Source organism: Drosophila mauritiana, chromosome 2L (genome assembly GCF_004382145.1).
Source record: "Drosophila mauritiana strain mau12 chromosome 2L, ASM438214v1, whole genome shotgun sequence".
Lineage (NCBI taxonomy): Eukaryota > Metazoa > Arthropoda > Insecta > Diptera > Drosophilidae > Drosophila > Drosophila mauritiana.
The window spans coordinates 10,244,984-10,270,299 of record NC_046667.1 but is presented as its reverse complement, the minus strand read 5'-3'; the positions used below and the strand labels follow the sequence as shown (position 1 = coordinate 10,270,299).

The 25,316-nt window shown below is 40.2% G+C and overlaps 4 protein-coding genes across 8 annotated transcripts; 2 read left to right on the top strand and 2 right to left on the bottom strand.

Moving 5' to 3' along the window:
* The first annotated feature begins 41 nt into the window (after positions 1–41).
* On the top strand, positions 42–3,125 carry LOC117145843 (conserved oligomeric Golgi complex subunit 4). Its single transcript, XM_033311691.1, has 8 exons — positions 42–248; positions 306–1,042; positions 1,101–1,416; positions 1,468–1,598; positions 1,659–2,262; positions 2,323–2,508; positions 2,576–2,802; positions 2,873–3,125. Exons 1-8 carry the CDS (start codon positions 162–164, stop codon positions 2,913–2,915), a joined length of 2,331 nt encoding a protein of 776 aa, XP_033167582.1. The 5' UTR covers positions 42–161; the 3' UTR covers positions 2,916–3,125.
* LOC117145993 (gamma-tubulin complex component 4 homolog) lies at positions 2,820–5,287 on the bottom strand. The gene is made up of 7 exons (XM_033311947.1): positions 5,219–5,287; positions 4,714–5,162; positions 4,492–4,651; positions 3,925–4,431; positions 3,491–3,860; positions 3,165–3,438; positions 2,820–3,069 (listed from the first exon to the last, which is right to left on the bottom strand). The coding sequence occupies exons 1-7, from the start codon at positions 5,285–5,287 to the stop codon at positions 2,931–2,933; spliced, it is 1,968 nt and encodes a 655-aa protein (XP_033167838.1). The 3' UTR covers positions 2,820–2,930.
* Positions 5,288–5,690: 403 nt separating this feature from the next.
* On the bottom strand, positions 5,691–11,277 carry LOC117146161 (RNA pseudouridylate synthase domain-containing protein 2). 5 transcript variants are annotated; one of them, XM_033312136.1, is made up of 10 exons: positions 11,184–11,277; positions 10,775–11,050; positions 7,353–7,539; positions 7,067–7,289; positions 6,928–7,015; positions 6,654–6,874; positions 6,404–6,594; positions 6,081–6,352; positions 5,869–6,018; positions 5,691–5,811 (listed from the first exon to the last, which is right to left on the bottom strand). In XM_033312136.1, exons 1-10 carry the CDS (start codon positions 11,220–11,222, stop codon positions 5,737–5,739), a joined length of 1,722 nt encoding a protein of 573 aa, XP_033168027.1. In that variant the 5' UTR covers positions 11,223–11,277; the 3' UTR covers positions 5,691–5,736. The 5 variants fall into 5 exon arrangements, 4 of the variants coding, with proteins under 4 accessions (XP_033168027.1, XP_033168104.1, XP_033168191.1 ...); XM_033312213.1 differs by having other exon boundaries at positions 10,775–11,267; XM_033312300.1 differs by lacking the exons at positions 7,353–7,539; positions 10,775–11,050; positions 11,184–11,277 and having other exon boundaries at positions 6,928–7,007; positions 7,067–7,190.
* A 2,717-nt stretch (positions 11,278–13,994) lies between these two features.
* LOC117145919 (RNA pseudouridylate synthase domain-containing protein 2) lies at positions 13,995–25,135 on the top strand. Its single transcript, XM_033311821.1, has 11 exons — positions 13,995–14,057; positions 16,075–16,814; positions 22,028–22,120; positions 22,189–22,276; positions 22,333–22,555; positions 23,129–23,216; positions 23,405–23,625; positions 23,682–23,872; positions 23,940–24,167; positions 24,230–24,549; positions 24,613–25,135. The coding sequence occupies exons 2-11, from the start codon at positions 16,119–16,121 to the stop codon at positions 24,685–24,687; spliced, it is 2,223 nt and encodes a 740-aa protein (XP_033167712.1). The 5' UTR covers positions 13,995–14,057; positions 16,075–16,118; the 3' UTR covers positions 24,688–25,135.
* Positions 25,136–25,316: the final 181 nt, after the last annotated feature.

Here is a 25,316-nt window from a genome sequence, read left to right as displayed (position 1 = left end):
ATATACCAAATTCCGATACATCTAACCCAATGCCGCAAATTGCCATCGCTATTTCAAAGCAAAACAAATTTTTCATTCCACGTATCAGAACATTTATCCAATTGGAAAATAAGATCAATAAATATAATAAAGATCCGGAAATCCGGACCGACGGCAGCAGAATGAGTGTTCTGGAACAGCTGGGTGCTCTAGACATCGGCACAAATGAGGAGGTGGACGAAACGCTGCAGCGGATTGCCGACGAAGAGGTGGAGTGCCAAGTCAATAAAACTCCGGTTGAGTCTCATGTGTTTCCTCCGTTTTAGGCTAAAGTTAACGAGAGACTGGAGTCCCTGCTGGCCAAACAATGTCAGATTGAGGCCAAAATGAGTGGCATTGGGCGATCCCTAAGTCTGCTGCACACGGTGGACAGCGATTCCAACAAGCTGAACGACCAGATAGTAAACACTGCCCAGTTGGCCGAATCGGTGAGCGCCAAGGTGCGCCGGTTGGATTTGGCCAGGTGCCGTGCCTCTGAATGCCAACAGCGGGTGCACGATCTCATCGACCTGCATCTGTGCAGCCAGGGCGTGGTGAAGGCCATCGGCGAGGAGGACTACGAGAAGAGCGCCACCCACATTGCCCGCTTCCTGGCGATGGATCAGCAACTGCTGCGACGCACCGCCGACGACGTTCAGGGCTCCATAACGTCGGTTAGCGATGCGGTCAAGACGCTGGAGGATGCCACCGAGAAGACCCGTGTGCTGATTGCCAAGCGCTTCGATGAGGCGGTCAAAGCCGATGACTTGGCCTCTGTGGAAAGATTCTTTAAAATCTTTCCTCTTGTTGGTTGCCATCGCACCGGAATCGAAAAGTTCTCGCTCTACATTTGCCAGAAGCTGGCAAACAAGGCGCAAAAGGAACTTAGGAACGCCCAGGACATAGCCAAGGCGGAATCGCGACTACAACTGGCCTACGCAGATCGACTGACTGCTATTCTGGAAAACTTCGCAAGGGTGGTGGAAGTAAATCAGCCGATAATCGAAGCCTTTTACGGACAAGCGTAGGTAGCTTAGTTATGGCGAAACAGTATCTTTTTCAAATAAGTTATTTCCCCCCAGTTCATCATCGCTGATCGACATGGTGTCCATACTGCAGCACGAATGCGATACAGAGGTGAAGAATCTTCTAATGGAGTTCAATAAGAACCGACAGATTCAGTACCGCAGCAAGCAAGTAAATGAATCCACTCAGCGGTCGGCCGGTGGCGGAAATCTCGGGAGCAACAGCATCCAGGCACTGGGTCATTATAGGAAACCATCTGGCGGCTCGGTGGACAAGCTAAATCCCAAGGAAATCGATGCCATTATAGCTGAAATAACCGTCATGCACGCCAGGGTCGAGTTGTACTTCCGATTTATGCGTCGACGCTTACAGGCAAGGAGAAAAGGCTCGCACAAAATGGTTAGATAACTATTAGTATTGCAGGTTCATGTGGAGACGTGTGTGCCGGAAAAGGAGCAATTGGATATAATGGAACGCTATGAGAAGATCATGAAGAACTCCGATCTGCGCCGCCAAATGCAGGAAATTCTAAGCACCTACCTTCTGCTGGAAAGGTAAAATTCGAAAATTATTTTAAGCTGCTAAATGGTTGTAATTGTTTATATATTTTTTAGATATTTCATGGAGGAGAGCGTCCTGAAGGCCATCGGCTTGGACACCTATGAGTCTGGGCAGCAGTGTTCGTCCATGGTGGACGATGTGTTCTTCATTCTTCGCAAATCCATTCGCAGGGCCCTGACAACCCAGTCGATAAACGGAACCTGTGCTGTGATCAACAACGTGGCTGCCTGCCTGGATGGTGATTTTGTGAGCGCACTTAAGGCGCCCTTGAAAAGCGGCTATCCATCGGGCTACATCGACTTGGCCCAGGCGTACAATGCTATCCAAACGACGCTGCAACAGGGAAAACTACATTCCAGTGATGCCGATCGAGGTCGAGCCAATTTCCTGGTCCAGCTGAACAACGCCGACATATCGACGGAGTATATTGAGACCTTGTGTCAGACGATGGAACAGGAAATTGCTGGCACATTTCCACAAACGACGCCGGTGGAGCGTCAAATGCTGGACAGCTGCCTCACGGAACTTAAAGCTGTGCGGGACGCGTTGAAAGCCACCGTTGATTTTGGAATGCAGCAGCTGCGATCCAGTGTCATTAAGCCACGTCTCAATCCCTGGATCAATCAGTTCCTGAATTACAGTCACAATTTGAATGAGGTAAGTATCTGTATGGACTAAAATATCTGTATGAGAACGCAATGCAATCTGTTGTTATAGGAGGAACTTGCTGCTTACGAAGCTGGGGAGACATTTGTCCAGTTTTTCATAGTGCAATTAGATGGACTACTCAACTCTTTTAAGAACTCGTTAAGTCCGCGCAACTATGATGCACTCGTTAGCATTTTGGCGACCGAAGTGACTATTCAATTGGAACGGGCTATTAAGAAAATCAGCTTTAATAGAGTATGTATCTAAGCAGGTCAAATTTACCATTTGGAATAATATTAATGGATTATGTTCAATTCAAAAGCTCGGCGGTCTGGTGCTTGATCAGGAGGTTCGTGCCTTGGGCAGTTATCTAACAGGAGCCACATCTTGGTCGGTTCGAGATAAGATGACACGTATCTCCCAAATAGCTACGCTCCTCAATCTGGACAAGATTACGGAGCTATCGGAGTACTGGAATCCGGAGAATAACAAAGAGATGTCAACTTGGCATCTCACGCCTAACGAAGTTCGCACATTTTTAACGTTGAGGTAGGATAAAGTTTAAATAAAATATAACATTTTCTTCCCTTTTATTGATCGTACGATTGTGTTTTTTCAGAAATGACTTTCGTATAGAAGACATTAAGCGGCTACAACTTTAGGCAAAAACATTGTATTCATGCGGACGTATTATGACTGGCACTGAACCAACAATTGAAATCCAAACGCAAAAGCAGCTGCGAAAGCGGACCCAAGGAAGATGCTGATTTTACATCGACTAATAGTTGGATAAGGCTCGCAATTTGAACACCAAAACTATAAAAAAACAAAGTTTTATTATTATAATATCCCACGATAAACTATTGACATCATTTATCACTCGCTTACTTATCCAAAATGTAAAGACATACCTTTCATTAAGTTGATCGACTTCATCCTCTAAGTCATCAGACGGATCTTTCGTTTGGATCATTTGCGTAAACTTCTCACATATGACGAAGAGTTTAAGAAGGGTTCCATAAATGGGATTTCGGTTTTGGCTCCCGGTGACATTCAATTGGTTCTCTGATTCGTTAAGCAGGAAGCAATGGGAAAGAACATTTGCCAGAAATACAGTGTGAGCCCTTTGTATAACTTCGAAATCACTTTTGCTCTTGATCACATTCATCAAAATTCCAAATTGATCTGTAACAAAATGTGAGCTAGTTTCGATCAATTTCGTATTACAAAAACTTACTTTCCAGCACATCAACTTGAATGTAATACTGCATGTTGTTCAGAAAGAACATTAGATAGTTGCGAAGAGTTATGATTTTGTTATTTGAAGGCTCCTTCGCATTCTTCGCCCTCCAAGTCTGCTTGGCCCAGACCCTTTGTATTTCGTATTGATACGTTCGAATAATCAGTAAAAACCTGAATATATTGTTGTACCGCTCGATCGTTGTTGGGGAGAACAAAAGATTCAATGGCCACTCATACTCATACTTTAAACTGAGGCCTTGCAGAAAATTGAAGTCGGAGGTATCGTCTGGTTCAGTAGTGCTTCTCTGGCAGATCAGTGAAAACTTTTCCAAGTCATCTGAGATTCCCGTGATAGTAGCTGCCAGCTGAGTATGAGTTAGAAATGTAGATCTCAAATACATATTTAACAACATTACGCTCAAATATTACCTCAAATGATCTAGTGACGTTTTTAAAACGTTCTTCACGATAAGTTTCCATGGTACCGACCATTTGCGAGCAGAACTCCAAGTAGAACTCTCCCCTGCCCAGCAAAAAGAAGTCCTTAATCAATCCCATTTGCCGCTCCAGATCCACTTCGTTCACAGCGATCTCCGACAGCCGGGCGCTAACGTAATTCTTGATATCTTTAATAACCTTCTCGAGGCGAAACACATTGATGGTGTCCTCGTTGCTCAGATCAACGACCATTTTGAAGAACTCGGACTCCCTGCCGCTCCACAGCTCGTAGATATCATCCGAATCCAACTCAGCCAGTTTTGCCGCCAGTGGGTTGGTTTTGTTTTTAACTTTTACGTTGCGCCCCATTTTAAAGACCAGCACTGTTTGTCCCACGAACAGAACTTTTTCGGCTAAGACGATGGAGAGAAATCCTGGCAGCTGAGACATATTCACCTCGTATTGCCATATGTAGTCCTCGGGGTTTTTCTCTGCGCTCTGGATATAGAAATGCTATTTATAATATAGGGTAAGGATGATCATTTGTTAAGTTTTTACCAGAAGTGAGCCAGTGGCTGATTTGCTGAATGAGCCACCATCAACTGCATCCGTTGGGTTGAACTTAATAAAGAATTCCGAGTGGACATCATCGATCACTCCAAACAACAGCCAGTGAGCCAGGCTGGAGAAAAATGCGTTCTTAACAGGCTTCATAATTCTGCATAATGAAGAGCATTTGTATTATGGAAAATAAGGCTTTGTGTGGTGGCTATCACTTGCATCTTGATTGCTTTTTCCAGTTGAATGTCGCCGTGCTCGCACTGCTGATGTAGATTGTGGAGCAAGACGCATCCTCGCAGTTTCAGCACACTGATCTCTGTGATTAGATTACGCATGAACACCAGAAGGGGAAACTTGGCGTACAAGGCATAGTAGACATATGAGAGCGAGTTGCGCTCGTTACCCAAGCAATACCTCTCCAGACGCCCGATCTCCGCGTAGTAATCCTCCAGAGCCATTTCAATGCCCTTGGCCAAATTGAGCATGTAGTAACCATGTAAACGATGCAAGCTTCCATTTATACCTGGAAGTTCGTCAGGTGTGTCGGACTTCCTTCCCGATGAATGGGTAAACTGCTCAACTTCTTGGTAAACCTTAATGATTTTTATAATGTCCATAAATATCTCCCGCTCGCAAGGATGTATGAACTGGTCAATGACTGTGGTTTCCTAGAAAGTTCGCTTGTAAGACTTTCGAAATTATTCATTCCAACGATTTTACATACATTGAATGCCTTTATGCCCAGCTGTTCCGGATTGTGGCTCCGGCAAGCCAATAACAAATCGTGTATCATTTTTTGGCTGCTTTAATTCGGTATTTGTATTTTATTTGCGCCAGATGTCCGACAGAGATGGCACATGTCCTGCCCCGTCCGTTATCGATAAGAACCAACTAATCGATAGAATTAGGGGCATTCCCTTCCCGCCAGCTAATTTTGGTTTTAAATTTTAAAAATTCGAAAAACAAATACCTTGAATACGAATACCTTGAAAATAAATTGTATTTGTGTATTTTGTATTTTTGTATTTTTGTATTTTTTATATTAACTGAAGATACATATTTAGAGATAGCATATGGCATAAGGGAAACAAAAGTGCTCAAGTCCGTTTGCCCCTCAAAATGATTAAGTAATTCGCCAAAGTAATGGCAAATAAATCATTGCTAAAATAGAGATAAAATGGAAACACAATTTGTTATACTCTGTAAAAATAGATCTTTTTACTAAAGCGTCATGTTTGCCATTTACACTTGGTCGTAATCAATATTGGAATTACACGCCCAGTCCGGCAGTTCGGTTTCGTACTCCCAACCAATGCCCTAAAAATAAGATTTAATTTGAAATTACTTTATAAAAAGGCAGAGTTTGAAACTCACCTTGTATTTCCATGCGTGCAAGTACATTATGAGATCCTTTGTGCCGGGGTCTCTGTAGTTTAACTTGCATTCAGAACATTGCGGATCCGAAGTTGCCTTCTTGGAATCAAAAGACCTGTCTGGCTCTTCATAGCACGTTTGGGTGGCAATCTGTGCAGTAGCGTATAAGCATTGTATTCTCCAGACTTGTACAAATATTTTAAACTACTTACTTCGTTACTTGGTTCAAGGTTTTGCGAAATCACAGGCTTTTCCGTCTCTCTATTGATAGGGTTTTCTACTACTGAAGTACTCGCTGCTGCGTCCTTTATTTCCCCTGATACGATTTGATCTTCTTCCAAACCCAACCAGGTTTCTGCATTATGAATGCTAATTAGGTTACTGATCAACTGCTCCTCGCTTATTCCACCGATATCTCCTCCTCTTCCTTTCAATGGACCGAAAACCTCATGGTTGTACAAGGGATCATTTGAAATGGGATAGCCTGTGGAATACGAGTGTTATAATTGCATGGAGTTATCTAGTTATGACTTACCCAAGTATTGTAAATGCACTCGTATTTGGTGCATTCGTCCGGTAAGTGGCTTGCACAAAACAATACTATCACTGCCCACTTCGCCGATTCTTTTAAATGTGGTCTTACAGTCCTTGCCCTTCGGTGAAACCTTACAAACACCGATTTTGTAGCTCACGACGTCGATTTTTTCATTGCATTCAACTATGCCACTACGAAAGATATAAAAAATGAACATAAATATAAAAGATTAGATGCATTTTGGACTTACTCTGGAAAGCGGCCCTCAACGCGACAAACGTATTCCTTTTGCACTTGTCGAGTTCGGATTTGCAGCTCTAGTTCGCGGGCTTTTTCAGCAGTCCGTCCAAACAGAAGCAGACCAGAAGTGAGACGATCCAATCTGTGGATGGTTCGCAGGTTCTTCAGATTGTGCTCCTTGGCCAGGATGAAAACCACCGTGTTGTGTCTATATCTTCCACAAGGATGTACCTACAACATACGATTGTTACTATACAAAATTCATTCTAAATTAGTATACCTACAGGTATCGATGCCGGCTTATTCACAACCACAATATCCTTGTCCATGTACACTATCTTGATGGGCTGTGAAGTAACAGGGACTTCGTGTCTAGAATGCAAATGTGTGCATATTCAAATGAGATTTCCTACTGATGCTTACCTATGCACCACATTGGCCAGCAGATCATTGTGCTTGATTCTATAGTCCTTGGGCACTTTCTCAGAGTTAACAGTCAATTTTCCTGCTTCCAGGCTGCGCTCATATTCCTCCGGCGGAGCGGCTCGGAATTCGCGGACAAATACATCCAGAATTTTCTCATCAACCCAACGTCCTTTGGCAAACGTGGTAAATGTGAAAAAATAGGGATAAACCTTTCGCAGACCTATAGATTGTAATTTTATAATAGAACATCTCCTAAGTTGTTTTATCAAGATGTTGGCCATACCATTCTCAAAATAATACGATGTTTCGTCGTATCTTTCATCGCTGAATCCAGGACGCTTGGTTTTTAGCCCATTGGCATCTAATTTTACTTTTTTCACATAGCCTTCGTCATCTGTGCTGCTAGCTTTTCTCTTTTCCGGCAGAACTTCCTTTGATTGCGTTTCAGACTTTTCCTCTGATATGGAAGTCTGTAAGATAAACAAAATCGGATAGTAATCAGCTTCATTTTCCATATATGTGATTGCCAAAATATATATAAATGATTTAAGGAACTTTACTTAAAGATGCAGAAAATACGAAAGCCTACCGTGCCAAAGTCATCATATATGTATGTATGCTTATCAGCTTATCAGCTTTTAACACATTGGAGCCTTGTTTCCGGTGTTTGTGTGCAAACAATTCCTCGTTTTCTTTCTGCAGCCTAAGCATAATTTTCAGACAGACTGTTTGGTTTTCCTTGTTGCACACGAAAAGGAAAACACAAAAACTACAAAATTGGCTTCGAACCAGCAGTATTTTGTTAATTACTGGTCTACCAGCCAATATGTTCTAGCCAGGAAGCAAACATAGACAAAAGTTCATAATAAAACAGGTAAGGAGGTGCCATGTCGCTTGACTTGTTTTAGGGTTATGCAAAGTTTAAAGCTATAAAATACAAACAAGACTAGAGGGGCTAACGCCCTTGGGTACTGCTTCTTGGTACTCCCTAATTTCATTCGGATCAGCGTCTTGGAACTTATCCAACTGGAGGATAATGGCATGCTTTTCTTCCGTCGCCATCATGGGCTCTTGTTTCTGGGGTCACTGCCTGGGGTCGGCCCACATGCTCTTGATGGCACATTTCCAATCCGTCCACACCTGTGCGCATAATTACCATACGAATTGGATATCCTCGGCGGCTGGAGTTCCACTCACTTGCCGCCAATTCGCATCCGATTTGTATCGTGTTTTTTTGTAAACAAACCCACTCTTCTTCTTCTTCACATTCACCTACATTGATAACACAACCTTGTCACGGCGTTGCCAGACCAATTCAATGCGGGCAACACCAATTTTCGGGTTGATTTGGCGCCTAGCAGATTTTTCAAGAGATTCGAATGTGCCATCTCTAAGGGTTTTTATTCACTTTATGGTCTTAATTAATATATAATACACAGTAATTACTTATGTATACCTTTAATACCTTTAATTTGTATTTATTTCCCAGGTTTTTTTTTGTGCTTGGCTATTAAAGTCTACTTCTGATTGTTCCCTGTCCATATGCCACCACTATTATGTCACAAAAAGAAGCTAAAATCATTTGGGATCGTAAAATATAATTAACAAAGGGGATACAAGCCTATCTTAATTATCATTCTACAAAATGAGGTTGATATGGCGAAATATAACCACCTTTGCATAAATAAAATAAATATTGAGTCCGTGCAAAAAGCCCAAAAAGAGTTTGTAAATTGGCAAGATGTAGGAATATTTGATATGTTCGAATCACACGGCTTGTTTTCTTAACAACCACTTTTCTATACATCTATAATTTAGTTAATTGCGCAAAGTGTGCCTGATCCGCAAAGCCACTTAGTCCACAGGCAGCCTATCTTTCCTTTTAATACCTCAGTTTGATGGCGCAAGCCAGTGTCAGTGGAATGGAAAATGGAAAAAGACTGCAGGCGACCAAGTCTTAGAGGGATTTTCCTCTTCCAGCAAACCAGTAACCACCATCCGCCATTCGCCATCCGCGGCGGTTTTCGTAATGTGTGTTTACATGGTATTGTAAGAATTATAAAAACGACTGGCCCAAAAGGCGCATCGCGGAAACAATGAGGACCGCACTTAGGATACCCACCCGCCCGTAAGCACGAGGCACTGACACTAATAATTGCGGAAACATCACGACCAACAGACCAACTTGACAAAAGTAGCTCGTTAGGCAGCCACCGCACGAGATGCCGGGACACTAGAAGCCCATTGAAACCCCACCCAAAAAGAACTAATTATGACAAATCCGTGGTAAAATATCTACGAAGGCAAGTGAAACGTGTCCGTCCAGTTGGTCCCCACACATAACTTAGCGAGCTATTTCCCTAAATATAATAATGTATATGAGTTTGTATACATCCGGTTTTTAGTTTATTGATTAGTTTAATTAGCGAGAGAGAATTAGGAATGGGTCCGGCGCTTTAAGTGTACACTCTGGCTAAATATTTAAGGCCATTTGACACTGTCACGTACGTTGAGGTGGTAGAACCAGCAAACAAAGAGCCACGAAACTTGCCAGCCTGTACCGGTTTTTGTGGGCCATTAAGGGTTTTGTCTAAAATCTGGTTTTTGTTGCACATCTTAGCAGAGCCCTAAATTTTTAAGAATCTACTGACGCCTAGGGGTGGCTTTAAATTTCTATGGCGGCCAGAACGTTGACTCTTCCACTGCAGGCACTGCAGTCTCGTTTATTGGGGCATTTGTGACTCAAAGTCTCGTAAAAGTGGCTTAAATCTCCAGGTGCGCCTGGGTGCAGCAACTCCTCCTGGCTCCACCGCATGTTTATATCCAATTTTATGACTCTCGAAACTTTAAGGTAATAGAATAAAACTGAAATAAACCCATTTCTTGCACTCACATGTGTGGGAGTCACGCAATGCTGTTTGAGCTTTCTTTCGTTATTGTTATTAATTAGTTTGAAACTTACTACGAGGCTTCAAAACTATATTTTCTGAAGAATAAACACTTTAAGTTTCAATCAAAAACCTATTTTGTCTCTAGTTTATTACGTCAATTTAGATTTAAACTATATGATATGAAGTTCATTACAACAATTTAAATTATCCCTAATTAATTGTTTAAATTAATGCAGCAAATTGCATTCGCTACTCCCTGATTAGCTTTTTAATTAAGTTTTAAGTGTGCGATTGGAGCTGCTGCATTGAAATTTCCCCCGACACCAATAATACTGCATAAGTGAGAGGACAGGAATCCGAATCCACACAATTTGCGAGCAGACCCGACTAAATTGTTTTGGGCATTCGATTCCCCCAAGATAAATATGCTCTTTTACTAGCTGCGAATCGGTCAAAGTTGGAGAAGTGGTCGCCAGCCGCGAATTCCTCGCGGGTAAATAAATGGGAATTAATAATAGAGGGGGACACGCCAGGGTAAACAAATATGCATTTAAGTGCATGAACAAAATGGCATTTAATCAAGTTAAGTTGCATTTTACACATAAATATATACGTGAATATATATTCTTAACATTTCTGCAATGCTAAAAAAGAATAACTATACAGCATAGTTTGGTTTTCTTTTGCATAAATACACAAGATATACTCAGATCATATGATGGGCTCGAAAATATGATATAAAATACGAGTAGTAACCGTATTATATACCTATACCTACTTACTAAAAGGTCTTATCGATTCTATCACTACTCACCGGTGGATCTTTGCTTTCAGCTGGACCCCCATCCTGGTCGTCTGGAAACCACACGCATTTTGGGCTATCTTCCCGATCGGGAAGATTGCCACCCGAAGTGGGATTTGTGGACAGCATGTGGCGGTGCAGGAATATGTTCTCCACGTCCACGGATGAGGCATCTCCATGCTGGGTTTGCGCATTTCTCAGGAGTTTGGGACTCTGCATTGTTGACAACCACGAGAATTGTTTATTGTTTTTGATTGGCGGCCGATTCACTAGAATATCTAAGCAACGCTATAATAGTAACAACAAGTTAGTCAACACGTGCGCAGACTGTAGCTTAAGACACAAAAACACTCTGCTTTATGCGATGATTTAATTGAATGAGTTAAATGGTACTTTAATTCATAACACAAACACCACTTGCCAAACGAAGAACGCCTCTAAATTGCCGCAAAAACCGCATGAAAATTACGTTTTTATGCCGCAAGCAAGCAAAACCAAAACATTGCCTATCGATAAGCGCGCGAACCACTGATTCGCGCCAATTGAACTTCATTAGGGGTATTTGCACGGAATTTACTGCGGTTTCAAAACCGATCGAAACCGTTTTCGAAATGCTTACGTTGAACGTTGTGTGAAAGACAAATAAAGATTTAAGCTGGCACATAAAGTAACGATACCCTTCCATCAAAAATGTGGCAACCCTGGGATAAGGCTGATTGTTAAAAGTTATTAAAGAAGCTATTTAAAACCCTCGACATTGATGTTAATCTTTAAAATCTTCAAGCTGGTTAAGTTCTTTTAAACTAACAACCAAATTACCAAGCACTCGAATTGAAAATCCGAATTAGCAGCAGTCATAAAGAAGTTAATTTATAACTGCCTGCAATATCGCGAATAATATACGACTTGAGTTGGCTTTTATCCAGCCTTAAGGCTTAATTACATTAACGTGTTCCCATATTTGGTAACTGCATACATGTGTGCGAACATGCATGTGGGAGTGTAATCTGAGGCCCAGCACACCTTTCTATATATATACCCCACATATATATGTTATATACAGGTTGGTAAGAGATCTGTGTTGTTTATAAACACGCGCTTGATGGGCATGTTTAGAGGCAAAGCTTTTCTATGAAAGCGAAAAAAAACGCGATGTCGTCATTTTTAGTTTTGTCCAGGCGAAAAGTCAATTTAGAACAGTAGCTCAAATGTGCAGGTGTGTGTGCGGACTCACACACACACACACACGAATGCGGATGGGAGAAATTTAATGGGTGAGCTGGCGCACACCTACAAAATATCGTGCTGATTTAATCACTTTCTTCGTTTTTACAAACGAACGTCAACTTCTCGCACACACCCACACACACACGCACACACCAACCCCTGTTTATTCAGGATGAGCCCTATAGCTTTTTAGCCATATAGCCATATAGCCCCATAGCCAGTGGCCATTAAATGTTGCCTCAAATGACGGGCAAGCCTTTTCTTTGTTGTTCGCTTTCGTGACCAACCGCGTTTCAAGGAGACCTCCACTATACTCCACTCCACTCCACTCCATATACCCGTAGTCCATGGCGTCTGGATCTGAATGGAATGGCCCGTGCGAAAGTGGGTGAGTTTCGGAAAACAAAAGTCACGCAGTCAAACACGCAATTCGCGGAGCCTTAGCCCAAATTTGATCAAACATAATGCCTTCTGTATTTTGGCCAGTGCTAATTGGAAAGAATTATTAAAACTAATGCAAGTATCTTGCAGTTGTTTCAATGGTCTTTGCTAATCTAAGGATCAACATGAGTTCGCTTGATTTGGCTTAATTTGTTGCCTACTTTTTGGCGCTCAAAAACATGGAACCAAAAATACAAGGATAAAGTTGCTTAGATACTAAAACAAAGATTCGTTTTTTAATGTTATTATAACAACTTATACGTTATGAATTTCACTTTGGTGAATCAGATCTTTTTAACTTTTGTTTCGCATTATCATCAGTTTCAACATTCTTTTGTTTTTTTTTCATTGTGTCAATATGAAAGGCAAACGCATTGTTTTCAGAATATACATACATGTTGGTATGTCATTTTTGAGAAATTCTTTCGAATGATTATTTGGTGCAAGTCGTAACTGATATTCGAAGGTTGTGGCTGCAACACCAGAAGCTTGATTTCGAATATGAAATTGCTTCGAGCATTCCGGAAAAGTGTAATTGTGGGTGTGCCGGAGGACACTTACCATTTGTTTATAGGAATTGTGTCAAATGGTCCCTGTGGCTTTGCACATCAGTGAGTTGATAGAAAAATTCAAGAGCAACTTATTCGAAGTCCTATAGAATTAAACTGACCACATACACAATTTTGGTTTTGAAGAAGTTCTTTACAAAATTAAAAAATAATATAAATGCTCAATTTCGTATGTCATAAAACCATTGCGATACTGATTGTTGGCCTAATTTGTAAAAACCTTTTTATTTTCCAAAAAGGCTAATAGAGTCATGTTGGAATGTGTTGCAAGCAGGCAATCGCATGTTGCATGTTGCAGTTCCATATCGAGTGCAACCGCAACCAAGTCGCTCGACTTTTTATTTGAACGCGAAAAGTGAATTTTGGATTAACAAAGGCCTTAAACCACAAAACTTAATCAAATTAATGATTAATTCAATTGTTTTGGCAACAAATAAATACTTTACCTAAGTAGGTCTTAATTGGTGCACTTCGAAATAGACATTCTAATAACACGCGTAATTACTCGACAAATTATTTGATTTTGGCAATTTAGTTATATATTTATCTAAGACAAGTTTTCCAATTATAAAAGTTCCATAATCTTGATTTTAAATTACTTTTGGATTTATTTACTAGAAATACTGCTAGAAAAATAACTACAATTCAAGTAATATATTAACCACTTACAACTTACCTTTGATCGAACAAGTTATAAACCCAACACTTTACAGTGGACAAAAAATGAATTTTATGTAACAAAAAAAGCACAAAACTGTCTAAATTTTATCTATTCTATTATATCTATTATCTATTATTTTAAATTATAACACTCTAAAATAAACATTTTAGCTCTTAAATATTATAAATATTAACTTTAGTTTTTAAATTTGTAATACAACAAACATTTTAAAGTTAAAAAATGCGGTTTTCCCCACTGTGCAATGAGAAATTCACCACGACGGCGAACGGCAACCTAAGTTTGTTATGTTTACGCCAAGTTTTGTGGTTTCATTCGGTGTTTTGGATTCGGCCAGACTAGAAGTAGATGCTGCCGCGTGAATGCCATCGTCGGTCAGGTATTAAAACGTGACACTTCTAATTCGCGTGTGATTCCCCCGAGTTTGCAGTCAATCTGGTGCTCAGAAAACATTCAAAATGCGTTGTTTACTTTGTGAAAAAATCGAATATGAAACTCAAATAGATGTGCAAGTTATATTATTTTTCAAAGCATAATTAATGCGAAGAGCCTGCAAAGAAAGTACACTAAAAATGCGTAAAGGAGACATGATTTTTGTCGAAAACATAATAGCTATATGTTGTGAATGATCAAAGGCGCCGACATTTTGGCCGAAGAATACAAATTTTCATAATACAAACGATAATTTTCCATAACCAATAATATTATGACACATTTTATTGGATTTTAGTGGCTGAAACTATGGAACTTTGAGTGAAATGATTCGAATAATTGGGCATCTGTTAGAATTCATTGCTATATAAACCAATTATTATGCGCTTATTAATAGGAAAGCGAAAAATTAAAAAAACATTCTCCATCGGGTCACAAAACGGTCCATTAAAATTATTGTGTTGTGCTCTATGAAATTCTATGAGCCATTTTAGTTTTGAATTTTTCTTACCAACAGTTTAGAAACGAATTTACCTTCTGCTGGCGCAGATATACAAATTTTCTTATAAATATAGAAGTAGCTCTCACTAAAAGTGTTGTTCTTGCTTTTAAGCCCATGATCTATTGTCATCCTGGTGATTTCGAGATCTGGGGACTTACACATGAAACGTTCACACGCGCGCATATATAGGATGATTTTATTTCAAAAAAAAAAAAAAAAAGATTCTTTCTTCCCATTGTCTACACATAATATAGTTATGCAAGAATTTTGTTTGAGAAATGTACTAAAATCACTCGAGAAGATACACAATTGTGGCTGATAAAATGGAACTAAGACAAAAGACGACTGATGACAAAAATGAGTGTGGCTATATCTCTATGTCTCTATGTACATACATTCCTGCGTCTTAAGGCACCGAAAATCTCGAATAATTCTTTGAAATTCTGGTATCTTGTCGATACAGCCCGAGTGGACCTAGTAATATACAAAAACTTAATTTAGCACAAGCTGCTAGCGCAAATGAAAATGTTTACACGTGCGCATTTGTGCCATTTGTCTCAGTAGGTGGTGAGGTATATATGCACGCTATATATACGTATATATATATACCTGATTCTAAACATTCTAATTCGTGAGCCGATATCCTAATGCCTGGTCTCGCATACGTATTATTCCATCCATTACACATCCAAACACCCCAATATATAGTAGGCATTCGCATACGCATTTCTTCTTGCCAGAATTCTGACAGACGCATGTACGGTTCCGAATGTAGGTTTATACGTATTCTAGAGGATATATTAGACTTTGTCTCGTGCAATTAGAGTAGCCAAGTAGCAGATGGCCCCCGCGTGTCTTCCAAATGTATTCTCAAAGTTTCCATTATCGTTTCGTATTTAGCAAAAACTCTTATTCGAATAGAAATTCTTTGATCCAATAATGCTCTTGTGTGTGTATGGGCAATGAAAATATTATTGTTAAAAACATATTATCGCGCACACGATAGACAAAGTTAATGCAGTGCAAAAGCTAATCAACATATTGTTCCGACTTTTTGTGTGTGTGCGATGGACTATTTTTTAACGCCAATCCGCTAATAGAAACCACAAATTAACGCATTTCGTGGAGCCTAATATGCAAGCTTTGGTATAGGTGTTCATAAACACTATAAAAAATAAATAAGCCGTTTGTTTAGGTTTTTAATTCGCATTATACAAGCCCGAAAATCGCTTCGAGTTTTCAAATAAAACAGTCGAAACAGCATATGTACGGCCAAGACAATTTGTAAACACGTACAAGTACACAAAACGATTTGTAATTGACTTTAAGAGCCATATTGCTATCGCAATCAAAGTAAACAACAGATGATCGTATAACTCGGGAATGTATCCGTGAAGTTTTCTATCCGCAACGATATTAATGTCATTTTCGATCAACGAAAAAATACCCATCCAATCTGCAGTTTCCTCTCAGTGAAGTGAACAATTGCCCAGGAGCGTGTCAACAATGCAGAATTCTCCGGCTCCATGTGCCTGGTACTTGCCCTGGTCCCTGGCCGCCCAGCAGCACCAGCAGAAGATGCTGCAGATGCAGTCGCCGTTTCTGGACAAGATGGGCGCCACGACGGTGGGCGGCATCTTCGCTGGCCAGCCGCAGATGCAGCAACAATTGTCGCCCAATACGGCAGCAGCACCGCCGGCGAACTATCAGCAGCCCGCTTTGCATCCAAGCGCCGCACCGGGAGCACCACACTTCCACATGGGATCCCCGTACAGCCATCTGGCACCGCAGCTCCTCAACGCCGGGCAGCTGAACCAGAACGCACTGATGCACTCCGCCATGTTCTCCTCCCTGCCACTTGGTGCCTACTATGCACCCGCCGCCGGCGCAGGTCACTCGGCCTTTGGTGGCGTTCCCCTGACCACGGCTGCCCAGCAATCCCTACTGGCCGCCACCGGAGGAGCACCTGCTGGCCATTTGGCCAACCAGCAGACGGCGGCCCAGGTGCCCGTCCAGGTGCCCGTGCAAATGGCCCAGCGGACAGCTCCGGCCGCCTGCTCCATGGTCCAGCCACTAAACTGCCTGCCACACCAGGAACTGAATCACCTGTCGTCCATCAATCTCAACCTGCTGCGCAGTCCGGCGCCTCCGCTCCCAGCCATCCAGGTCTTGCCAAGTGCCGAGGTGCCGATTAATAAGAAGGTGAGCTGCAGTTTGCTTAGTACTTGTAATGATAGGCACTATTCGTACTTGAGCGAAGGCTAGTACTTAAATTACGTAGACAAGTGCACTGAGCGAAAATATCAGTAAATTTGCAATAATATACGAAAGATAGTCTCACTCAAAACTATTATCTTAATGATGGAAATATTTCTTGTGAAGGGTGGAGCAGTTTCATTGCCATTTTTGTTTTGTTGATCGTTCAATTGGTATATTGAATACTTCATTGTATATATATTATATACATGTTTCTTAGTTCACAACAAGATGTATAAATCTTTTTAATGGATAAAACAATTGATGGATCACTGCTTAGCTGCTCTTGTTTAATCAAGACATAAACACAAAAAGTTCTTCAGTTCCTATGTAACTATAAATGATTAGTTATGCAAATAAATAGAAACGCAAATCACTTGGCCATTTAATTCTTTGCTTACACAAAACATGGCAGTGATTTACACTTTCACAAAATAATGTAAACTAAGTACACTCTATTTCCTTTCTATAATCCACAATTAAATCGCAATCCCGCAAGTGAGCAAATAAAAACCTAACCAACACTAATTGGTCTTCCAAGCGTTGATGTTGCCCCATAACGAGGTGTTGCACAATTCGAGCCGACAGCGATGTCAAAATTAATAACAAATTATTTCACATTTGAAAGCGTGTGGTCGAGTGTGTGTATGTTATTTAACAATAAAATCTTCTCGATCCGTTTTTTTTTATTTTTTGTTTTAAGTGCCAGAGCTCAGTTGCGTTTTTCGGCATGAACATCGAGCTCTTTTGGCTCCAAGATTTTCCGCTTGGCTAAAGCCGCCTTATAATATACCTACTTACCAGCTATTTGCAGTGGCTATCTTTTGAAACCCGATGATTTCATAAGCCAAGTGGTGAGCGGGCAGCCGAATGAGCTGGTCAAGGTTATAGTTGGCCTATAGCCTTACTCCAAACATATACGTATATGTAGCTACTAGTAGAGTAGCTCCCAGATGTGCGATGTTTTCCATTGTTTAATGCACATGGGCTGTTTACACAGCGCAGTGTCTATAACTTTACACTTGCCGGCGAATGACCATGAAAATCAAGTTAGTTGCATCTGCGAGATAGCTCACGCTTATAGATACATGCAGGCGGGGAGTATCTGATGGATGCAGCTGGTTCGAGGGGCTAAAGTATCTGGCCAGTGATTGATTGCAACAAAGGCTGCCCAGTTAGCTGCCTAAAATCTATTGATAGACTAATTGAAATGATTCATAATAAACCATCTGAGAGAAACCCTTGAAAATTCCACACCTAAGCCACTGCAAGCGGATGCACAATGCATATATATGTATATATTAAGTTGACATATATAGTATAGAATTTCCGAGTTTGATCTTGGTTTTGAATGCACAGCCGCCAAGAACTGGAAAATCGCATCATTTGTGGCTAAGTAGGCAAGCAGCGCCGTTATGGAAAAACTTGAGTAGGATGTCATTGGACCATTCCTGCAGCCTGATCGTTTGGATTCTTACACTTGTCCGGCTCTAAATGCATTCGTCAACAAGTTGCCTTGTGCGGCATAAGCCCACTTACTGGAATCTAGTTTACTCAATCAAAACTGGCTTAAGTTTATACAGTTAAGCCCGATACAAATCACTTGGGCAATTTAATTGCTAACACTGCTACGCCATCGCAATTCTCAGAATGGCAGCAAAGTTGCTCAGTTGAAACTAAGTTCAATAAACTTATAGATAACATATTTTAAAGTGAATTTTTCAATATTAATAGTTTTTCACTGTAGCCAAGTGCCAATGTCATTTTCGTTTTAAGAAAACCTAAACCATTTTCATTGTCACATGCTCACATTGTCCAAGTTTCCATTTCTCCTTCGATGCTCTAGCATTCAGATCTAGTTATCTTAAGCCTATTATATCAGCCATTTCAATGACGTAGTTTAGCCTTATGAAAAATGTTTTGTTTACAAGAGGCAGCGTATTGTATGAATATACTTTTCCATGCGTAGATCAAATACGTAATCTCTTTTAAAATTGATGTTTAAAAAGAATGTGGAGCAGAACTAACACTGTATGATGAGTGCTCTTGAAAATAGATAATTAATATATAGCCATGGGTGGGTGGTGGTCACGTGTAGTGCTGGTTTTTTAGTTTTCACCATTCAGTTTTCCGCTTTTCCAGACATTCGCCGATCCGTTCGCACCTTGCGCAACACATTGGCGGTATTGCTGGTGTGCAGGCGATAAAAGCGTGCCGCCCGCGATTCGTACTTCGCCCCCGCACCCACATCCGCAGATTCTCCATGAACAGCCTTGGGGTGGGCGGACTCATAAATATGTTCTGGGTGCCAGAATGAGACACTATATTTTCCAAGCGGCCGGCATTTCACCGGCCACTCACTTATATCAAAGATACAAATGCTTTTTTTTCCACAATTTCCCGACCGAGAAAATACCTCGGAAATGCATTGGCTGTTCCATGTGGTTTAAAAGCACAAATTTAGAAAATGATATAATGTAACTAAAAACTATTTCCGTGGCAGTTCCGGAGAAACCAATATGCTCCGTGCCAGCGGAGGAATCAGGTATAATTGAATATGCATTATGCGGCTATCTCTGTATGTGCATGTGCTCATGCATATATATGCAAATGTTCGCTCATATATATATATATATATATATATATATATATATATATACTACATACTTATAGAATATCTATATACACCAGCGATAATCAGCTGCACTCAGAGAAATTGAGCACGAAAAAAACCGATATCGATTATCAATCAAACCGAGATCGATTATTTTCAAGAGAGGAAGAAACTTTTTGATTTCGAGACGAGAATTTTAATATTTTCAGACGGAAGCAATATCGGGTTAAAAAGAGACAAATAAGAGAGACATAAGAGAGAAAATAAAAGACAAAGAGACAAATATATGACCAAGTCATTTGCAATCTGAGAATGGTTCGATCTCGATCTAAGTATGTTGAGCATGATGCGATCTCAGTTAGATTTTGAGATCGAAATGATTTTTTTTTCTCTGAGTGTAGTGATCGTCTGTGGCTGTGAGGGTGCCATGTGGGTTGGGATGGAATGGCATGGGAACCGCCGTGCGCCAAGATCGCTGGCAACAGGTCGCCGCTGTTGAATGATTCAATTAATTGATCATCTTCGTTTATACTCAGCTCCCATGGATGAGTGGACGTGGAAGGCGGCGTGTAGGAGGTCTTCATTCATTTTTGTGTTCAATGGATATCAACACCGGTAATTGGCCAACACGAACGCGAAACGCATATCATTCGATTTCGGGATAGTCAGATTTCTTCTAGTTTCTTGTTAAAAAAAAGGGGAAAAACATATATTTCGACTTTGAGCGGTGCCAAGAGCATGTGGGTTTCGGATGTTATTAGTTGATGTGTTTTAAAATTCTTGTGTCAATCAGAACTGATTTATTTTTAGTGGAGGACATGCACTAATGTAGCGTAGCAAATATTTACTGCCCGCCTGTTTGTACATCAATTTGTGGGGTTGCCTTGTTTAAACGCTAACTCGTTGCCAGCAGGTGTTTACTGCTGAAATTAAACAAAAATAAACAATTATCTGCTAGTCGCATCTTAAGTTGATCAAAACTGGCAATTACATACATGGCGCGAGATGAACGTAGATACTGTATCTTGCGGATACAAGTCGTTTGTTACCCACTTTATTTTAACCGGAATTCCAGATGAGTTGTTGCAACAAGACAATGTTTAAACTGAAGAAATAGTTTTCGAAACCATAAGTTAAACATTTCATTTTCCCCTACTCTACATCCGGCAATAAATTAGAAATTCTATCTGAAACGTTCAATATTTCTTTAGGTTTCTAAAAACAAAGAAGAGCTGTGTTTCTATTGCTATCGAAATCGAATCAAATCAAAATTTTGACATATTATGATTCCGAGATATAAAAGTCTCAATGAGAATTATGCGTAAATAATGATATCATAAACACGCCCCAAAAAATAAATACTTGCAGTTAGCTTTTACCATCGTTTTAGGTTTATTTTGGGTTAGTACAGCAGCGCTACTATATGTTCGGCTGTTCATAATGATCTAAATTTAAAACGTATTCATATATACTTCGAGTGTATCTTCTGTGCATTGTTCTGGGTTGAGACTGCTTTTCTCAAATATGCACGGTGTACACGGTCATGCATATGTGTATCCACGCGTTTTAGACCCATTGTAACTGCGGGGATTTCGCCGAGTATCTCAACCCGCACGGCCGGACGGCATTTCATCCTAATGGTATCTGTGCCCATGGTATCCCCCGTGGTCGTGGCTGTGGTCCGTGGCTCTCCCGCGCGACTTTTTGGGCATGCAACATGTTTCCATCACCCGTTGGGCGCACTGCCAACGAAAGCAACGAGCAGCGGAATGCCATAATGGAGTAATGCGACTAGCGGATACCGGGCACTTGAAACTAATATACCCTCTTGTGGGGGCTATTAAAGGGGGCAGAAGCTGATCAATGACTTTCTATCTGTGCTTTTTAGATTGCTCTGTTCAATACATATGTTCCAGGCATCAAGTACCTTTGGATACTACTTAAAAAATAATATTAAAAAAGGGTATACGTCAAGATTATGTACGTTTATCGATAATATTTCAATGCTATTACTTAGCTTTGTTTGAATTATTGTAAAGCTGTAAGGATGCAACATCTTTACAGTACAGTAGAAGTTCGGTTTAACTTCCAAATTTCAATTACATCCATTTCAAATTGTCCTATATGCTCCGCTTACCTTCGAATACCGTGCATAAAAGACAAACGTCAGCCAATAGTAGCTCTATGAAGGCACCAGACATATAAGCGTCGAAGCCAAGTACATATCCCAAACTGTTTATAAATATATATATGTGTTCCTAGAACAATATTTAGGTATCTGTACGAACTTACGTAATATAAAGCATAATGTAACATTAGACTTGCCCGCCAAGAGCATCTCACTTTGACCCAAAATGGAATGGGTCTACCAAAGATTAATGGAGGGGAAATAAACAAAGTAATGCCCAATGAATTGCAGGAGAAGGTGAAAATAGATTTGGGTAATATTAGGGTTGATATTGTGGATTATCTATAGCAGCTATGTGAGCATCTTAATCAGAGTGTGTTAGTTACATATCTAAAAATTCGTATTTATTTATTACAGACTACTTCTCCAAGGGACGCTGAGAATCTTAAAATCAAGGTTCCAGAAAAGCGGAAAACGGACGATAATGATCAGATAAAAGAGCTAAAGAAAGTGAGTAACATTCAATGATAGGTCCTATATCATTGTGAAGTACATTAAGTGATGTAATTATATTTCAGGCTAAATTGGAGACAAAAGCATTGAAGGCTAAGAGACCAGGATTCACGGATGAAAGATACCAGGAAACATCCTACTATATGGAAAATGGTAAGGCATTCGGCACATCACAAATAAATTATTGTTGAGAATGCATTTATAAATAGGTCTACGCAAGGTGTATCCGTACTACTTCACATTCACAACATTTACAAAAGGTCGTTGGGTGGGCGAAAAGATATTGGATATATTCTCGCGGGAATTTCGGGCACATCCCGCCGAGGAATATGAACGTTGTATCCAAACTGGCACATTGACAGTCAACTTTGAGAAGGTACCCATTGACTATCGGCTGAAACATAACGATCTTCTCGCCAATATAGTTCACAGGTATAATATTCATATTTTACTTATATTTCAAAACTTACATAATGTGTTCTTTGTAATTTCTCTATCCGTCCATTCTAAATGTGTTTTTCACCAAAAAAGCAAAGTAACGCTATAAATGATATACATTGTTCCAAAATCAAAATTCCAAAAATACTTTTCCAAAATCATCAATACCAATAAATAATCCATAGTTAATAAAAGCCCAATGACTCAAAAAACTTGTTTTTGATATTTTGATTTTCTAACATTATAAATAAATTTACTTCATTTGTAAAACATACTTACAATTTATTACTTAACCAAGCTAAGTAAGTCAAATGAAAGACTTTTTTCTATTTTACTATACCATTAGAAATGAATAAAAAGTAATATAAACTTTTTACAACCATAACCATATATTTGAAAAGCCTTCAAGATACAGCCCATTAAAACAGACTTCAGTGAGCCAATGAATGAGTCTCGTAAAAATTGCCCATCCGTTTAGCGTATCTTAATAATCTTACCGATCTCTAGTGATATAGCCGACGGAGATGATATATCGAACTAACCCCAGTTTCATGGCTATCTTTACAGACACGAAGTTCCCGTGACTTGTCAACCAATTAAAATTGTGCATATGGATGAGGACATTGTAGTTGTAAATAAGCCAGCATCGATACCTGTAAGTGGCTTAAACGACCGCCATGTTACACATTTAATACAGAAATAGTTAACTACTTCGACTTTAGGCTGTATTTGAATGCTATCACTGTCAGCCAAACCTACTTCCTGCACATCTATATACGCCGATTTTATGGTTTAGCTATTATATAATATATCTAATCATTCCTTGTGCCTCCACTCTTACAGGTGCATCCGTGTGGACGTTATAGGCACAACACCGTAGTCTTCATTCTGGCCAAGGAGTTCAATCTCAAGAATCTACGCACAATTCATCGACTAGATCGATTGACCTCGGGACTTCTACTTTTTGGACGCAGTCCCAAAAAGGCGCGCCAAATGGAGCAGCAGATTCGCAACAGGCAGGTGGAGAAGGAGTACATCTGCAGGGTGGAGGGCGTTTTTCCAGAGTGAGTAACCATTCCAACTTCAAAGATTCTTTAGCTAACATTTGTTCAATTCTCAGTGGCATCGTGGAGTGCAAGGAGCCCATTGAAGTAGTTAGCTACAAGATTGGCGTGTGCAAAGTATCGCCCAAGGGCAAGGATTGCACGACGACCTTCCAGAAGCTATCCCAAAATGGCACCACCAGTGTGGTGCTCTGCAAACCACTCACTGGCCGAATGCATCAGATTAGAGTGCACTTGCAATACTTAGGTGAGATTATCTTAAATAAAGCATTTGTAATACAAGTTACTAAATGAAAGTGTCACATTTTCCGTAGGTTATCCCATTCTGAACGATCCACTGTACAATCACGAAGTCTTCGGTCCGCTCAAAGGACGATCCGGAGATATCGGTGGAAAGTCGGATGAAGAGCTTATACGAGATCTCATAAACATACACAATGCGGAGAACTGGCTGGGCATAGATTGCGACTCGGATATATCCATGTTCAAGAGCACCAAGGATGAGGCAGATCGGGAAAGTCTCAGCAGTGAGCACACTTCCGGTGGGTTAACCCATATGGTATCTTATGATGCAGTGTATCTAATATCGTATGACATCTTTCAGTTGTTCATCACAGCGATGATGATGGGTGCGCCAATTCCCGGGAAACTACACCACCTTGCAATGAGCCACTGCAGCCGGAAAATAGTGTTAAACTTTTAGAAACCACAAATGCAGTCAAGGAGTATCAAGTTGCGGCACAGAAGTCTTCCACGGAAATCTGCCCAGCTCCAGCACTGGATGCAGTGGAGAGTCCACTGAGTGGAGGTGGATGCCATGTGGGCAAGGTGACTGTAGATGAGCATTGCTACGAGTGCAAAGTGCACTACCGTGATCCAAAGTCAAAGGACCTTATAATGTATCTGCACGCATGGAAGTACAAGGTAATTGGTTATAATTCAGATGTGAATTATAAACTTTAATAATATATTTACTATATTTTTTAGGGCCCTGGATGGGAGTACGAAACGGAGTTACCGAACTGGGCCCGCAACGATTGGGACCACTTAGACTCGGCATGAGTATACAATAGTGCATATGTTAGCAACCAAACAGACCAAAATCAAACAAAATTCTATATATCATACATGAAAGATGTGCCTTTAAGATTGGATAGCATGCGTGCGCTTTTGTTAATGCGTTATACGATAATATTTACTATGTACACACAGGCGTTTAGATCGATTGTATTAATATATATAAAAATATATATATACGCATTCTAGGATCCTATCAGAGTTCACAATCAACCACAAATAGGCTAATACAAGAGCTGAAAAGACGTGCAAATAAATTCGAAGCTTTTACTACAAAATATTAGGTATATTTATATGTATACAAGACATGCACTTATCTGAATTAATGATATGTGAAAGGCAATATATTATTATACTGTAATCGGAATAGACAACTTTATAGAAATTAGTTTATATGAGTGTAAAGCAAAATCATATACGGAAAAGTGAATATAAATAAAATTTTACAAATGTTTCTTAGAAAATGTGCCGCTTTGATCTCAAGGAATTCAAAACTGCAACAAACATATATTTAAAAGCTCTTTGGATGGTAAGTGCTTAAACATTTAAGTCCCTGAAAAGCCAACGAATGAGAAAACTAGACGCAATTAAATCTAGAATAAGTACAAATGGTA

Bases quoted from the DNA above. Each gene is read 5' to 3' on its own strand.
- LOC117145843 (XM_033311691.1), top strand. From the start codon at position 162: ATGAGTGTTCTGGAACAGCTGGGTGCTCTAGACATCGGCACAAATGAG. The intron at 1,043-1,100 runs GTAGGTAGCTTA...ATTTCCCCCCAG, and splicing joins GAAGCCTTTTACGGACAAGC to TTCATCATCGCTGATCGACA. The intron at 2,803-2,872 runs GTAGGATAAAGT...GTGTTTTTTCAG, and splicing joins CGCACATTTTTAACGTTGAG to AAATGACTTTCGTATAGAAG.
- LOC117145993 (XM_033311947.1), bottom strand. From the start codon at position 5,287: ATGATACACGATTTGTTATTGGCTTGCCGGAGCCACAATCCGGAACAG. The intron at 3,439-3,490 runs GTAAGTTTTTGT...ATTTTGTTACAG, and splicing joins TCAAGTTGATGTGCTGGAAA to ATCAATTTGGAATTTTGATG. The intron at 3,070-3,164 runs GTATGTCTTTAC...GTTTTTTTATAG, and splicing joins GTCGATCAACTTAATGAAAG to TTTTGGTGTTCAAATTGCGA.
- LOC117146161 (XM_033312136.1), bottom strand. From the start codon at position 11,222: ATGCGGTTTTTGCGGCAATTTAGAGGCGTTCTTCGTTTG. The intron at 7,290-7,352 runs GTATGGCCAACA...TACAATCTATAG, and splicing joins ATCGTATTATTTTGAGAATG to GTCTGCGAAAGGTTTATCCC. The intron at 5,812-5,868 runs GTGAGTTTCAAA...TCTTATTTTTAG, and splicing joins TGCACGCATGGAAATACAAG to GGCATTGGTTGGGAGTACGA.
- LOC117145919 (XM_033311821.1), top strand. From the start codon at position 16,119: ATGCAGAATTCTCCGGCTCCATGTGCCTGGTACTTGCCCTGGTCCCTG. The intron at 24,168-24,229 runs GTGGGTTAACCC...GACATCTTTCAG, and splicing joins CAGCAGTGAGCACACTTCCG to TTGTTCATCACAGCGATGAT. The intron at 24,550-24,612 runs GTAATTGGTTAT...TATATTTTTTAG, and splicing joins TGCACGCATGGAAGTACAAG to GGCCCTGGATGGGAGTACGA.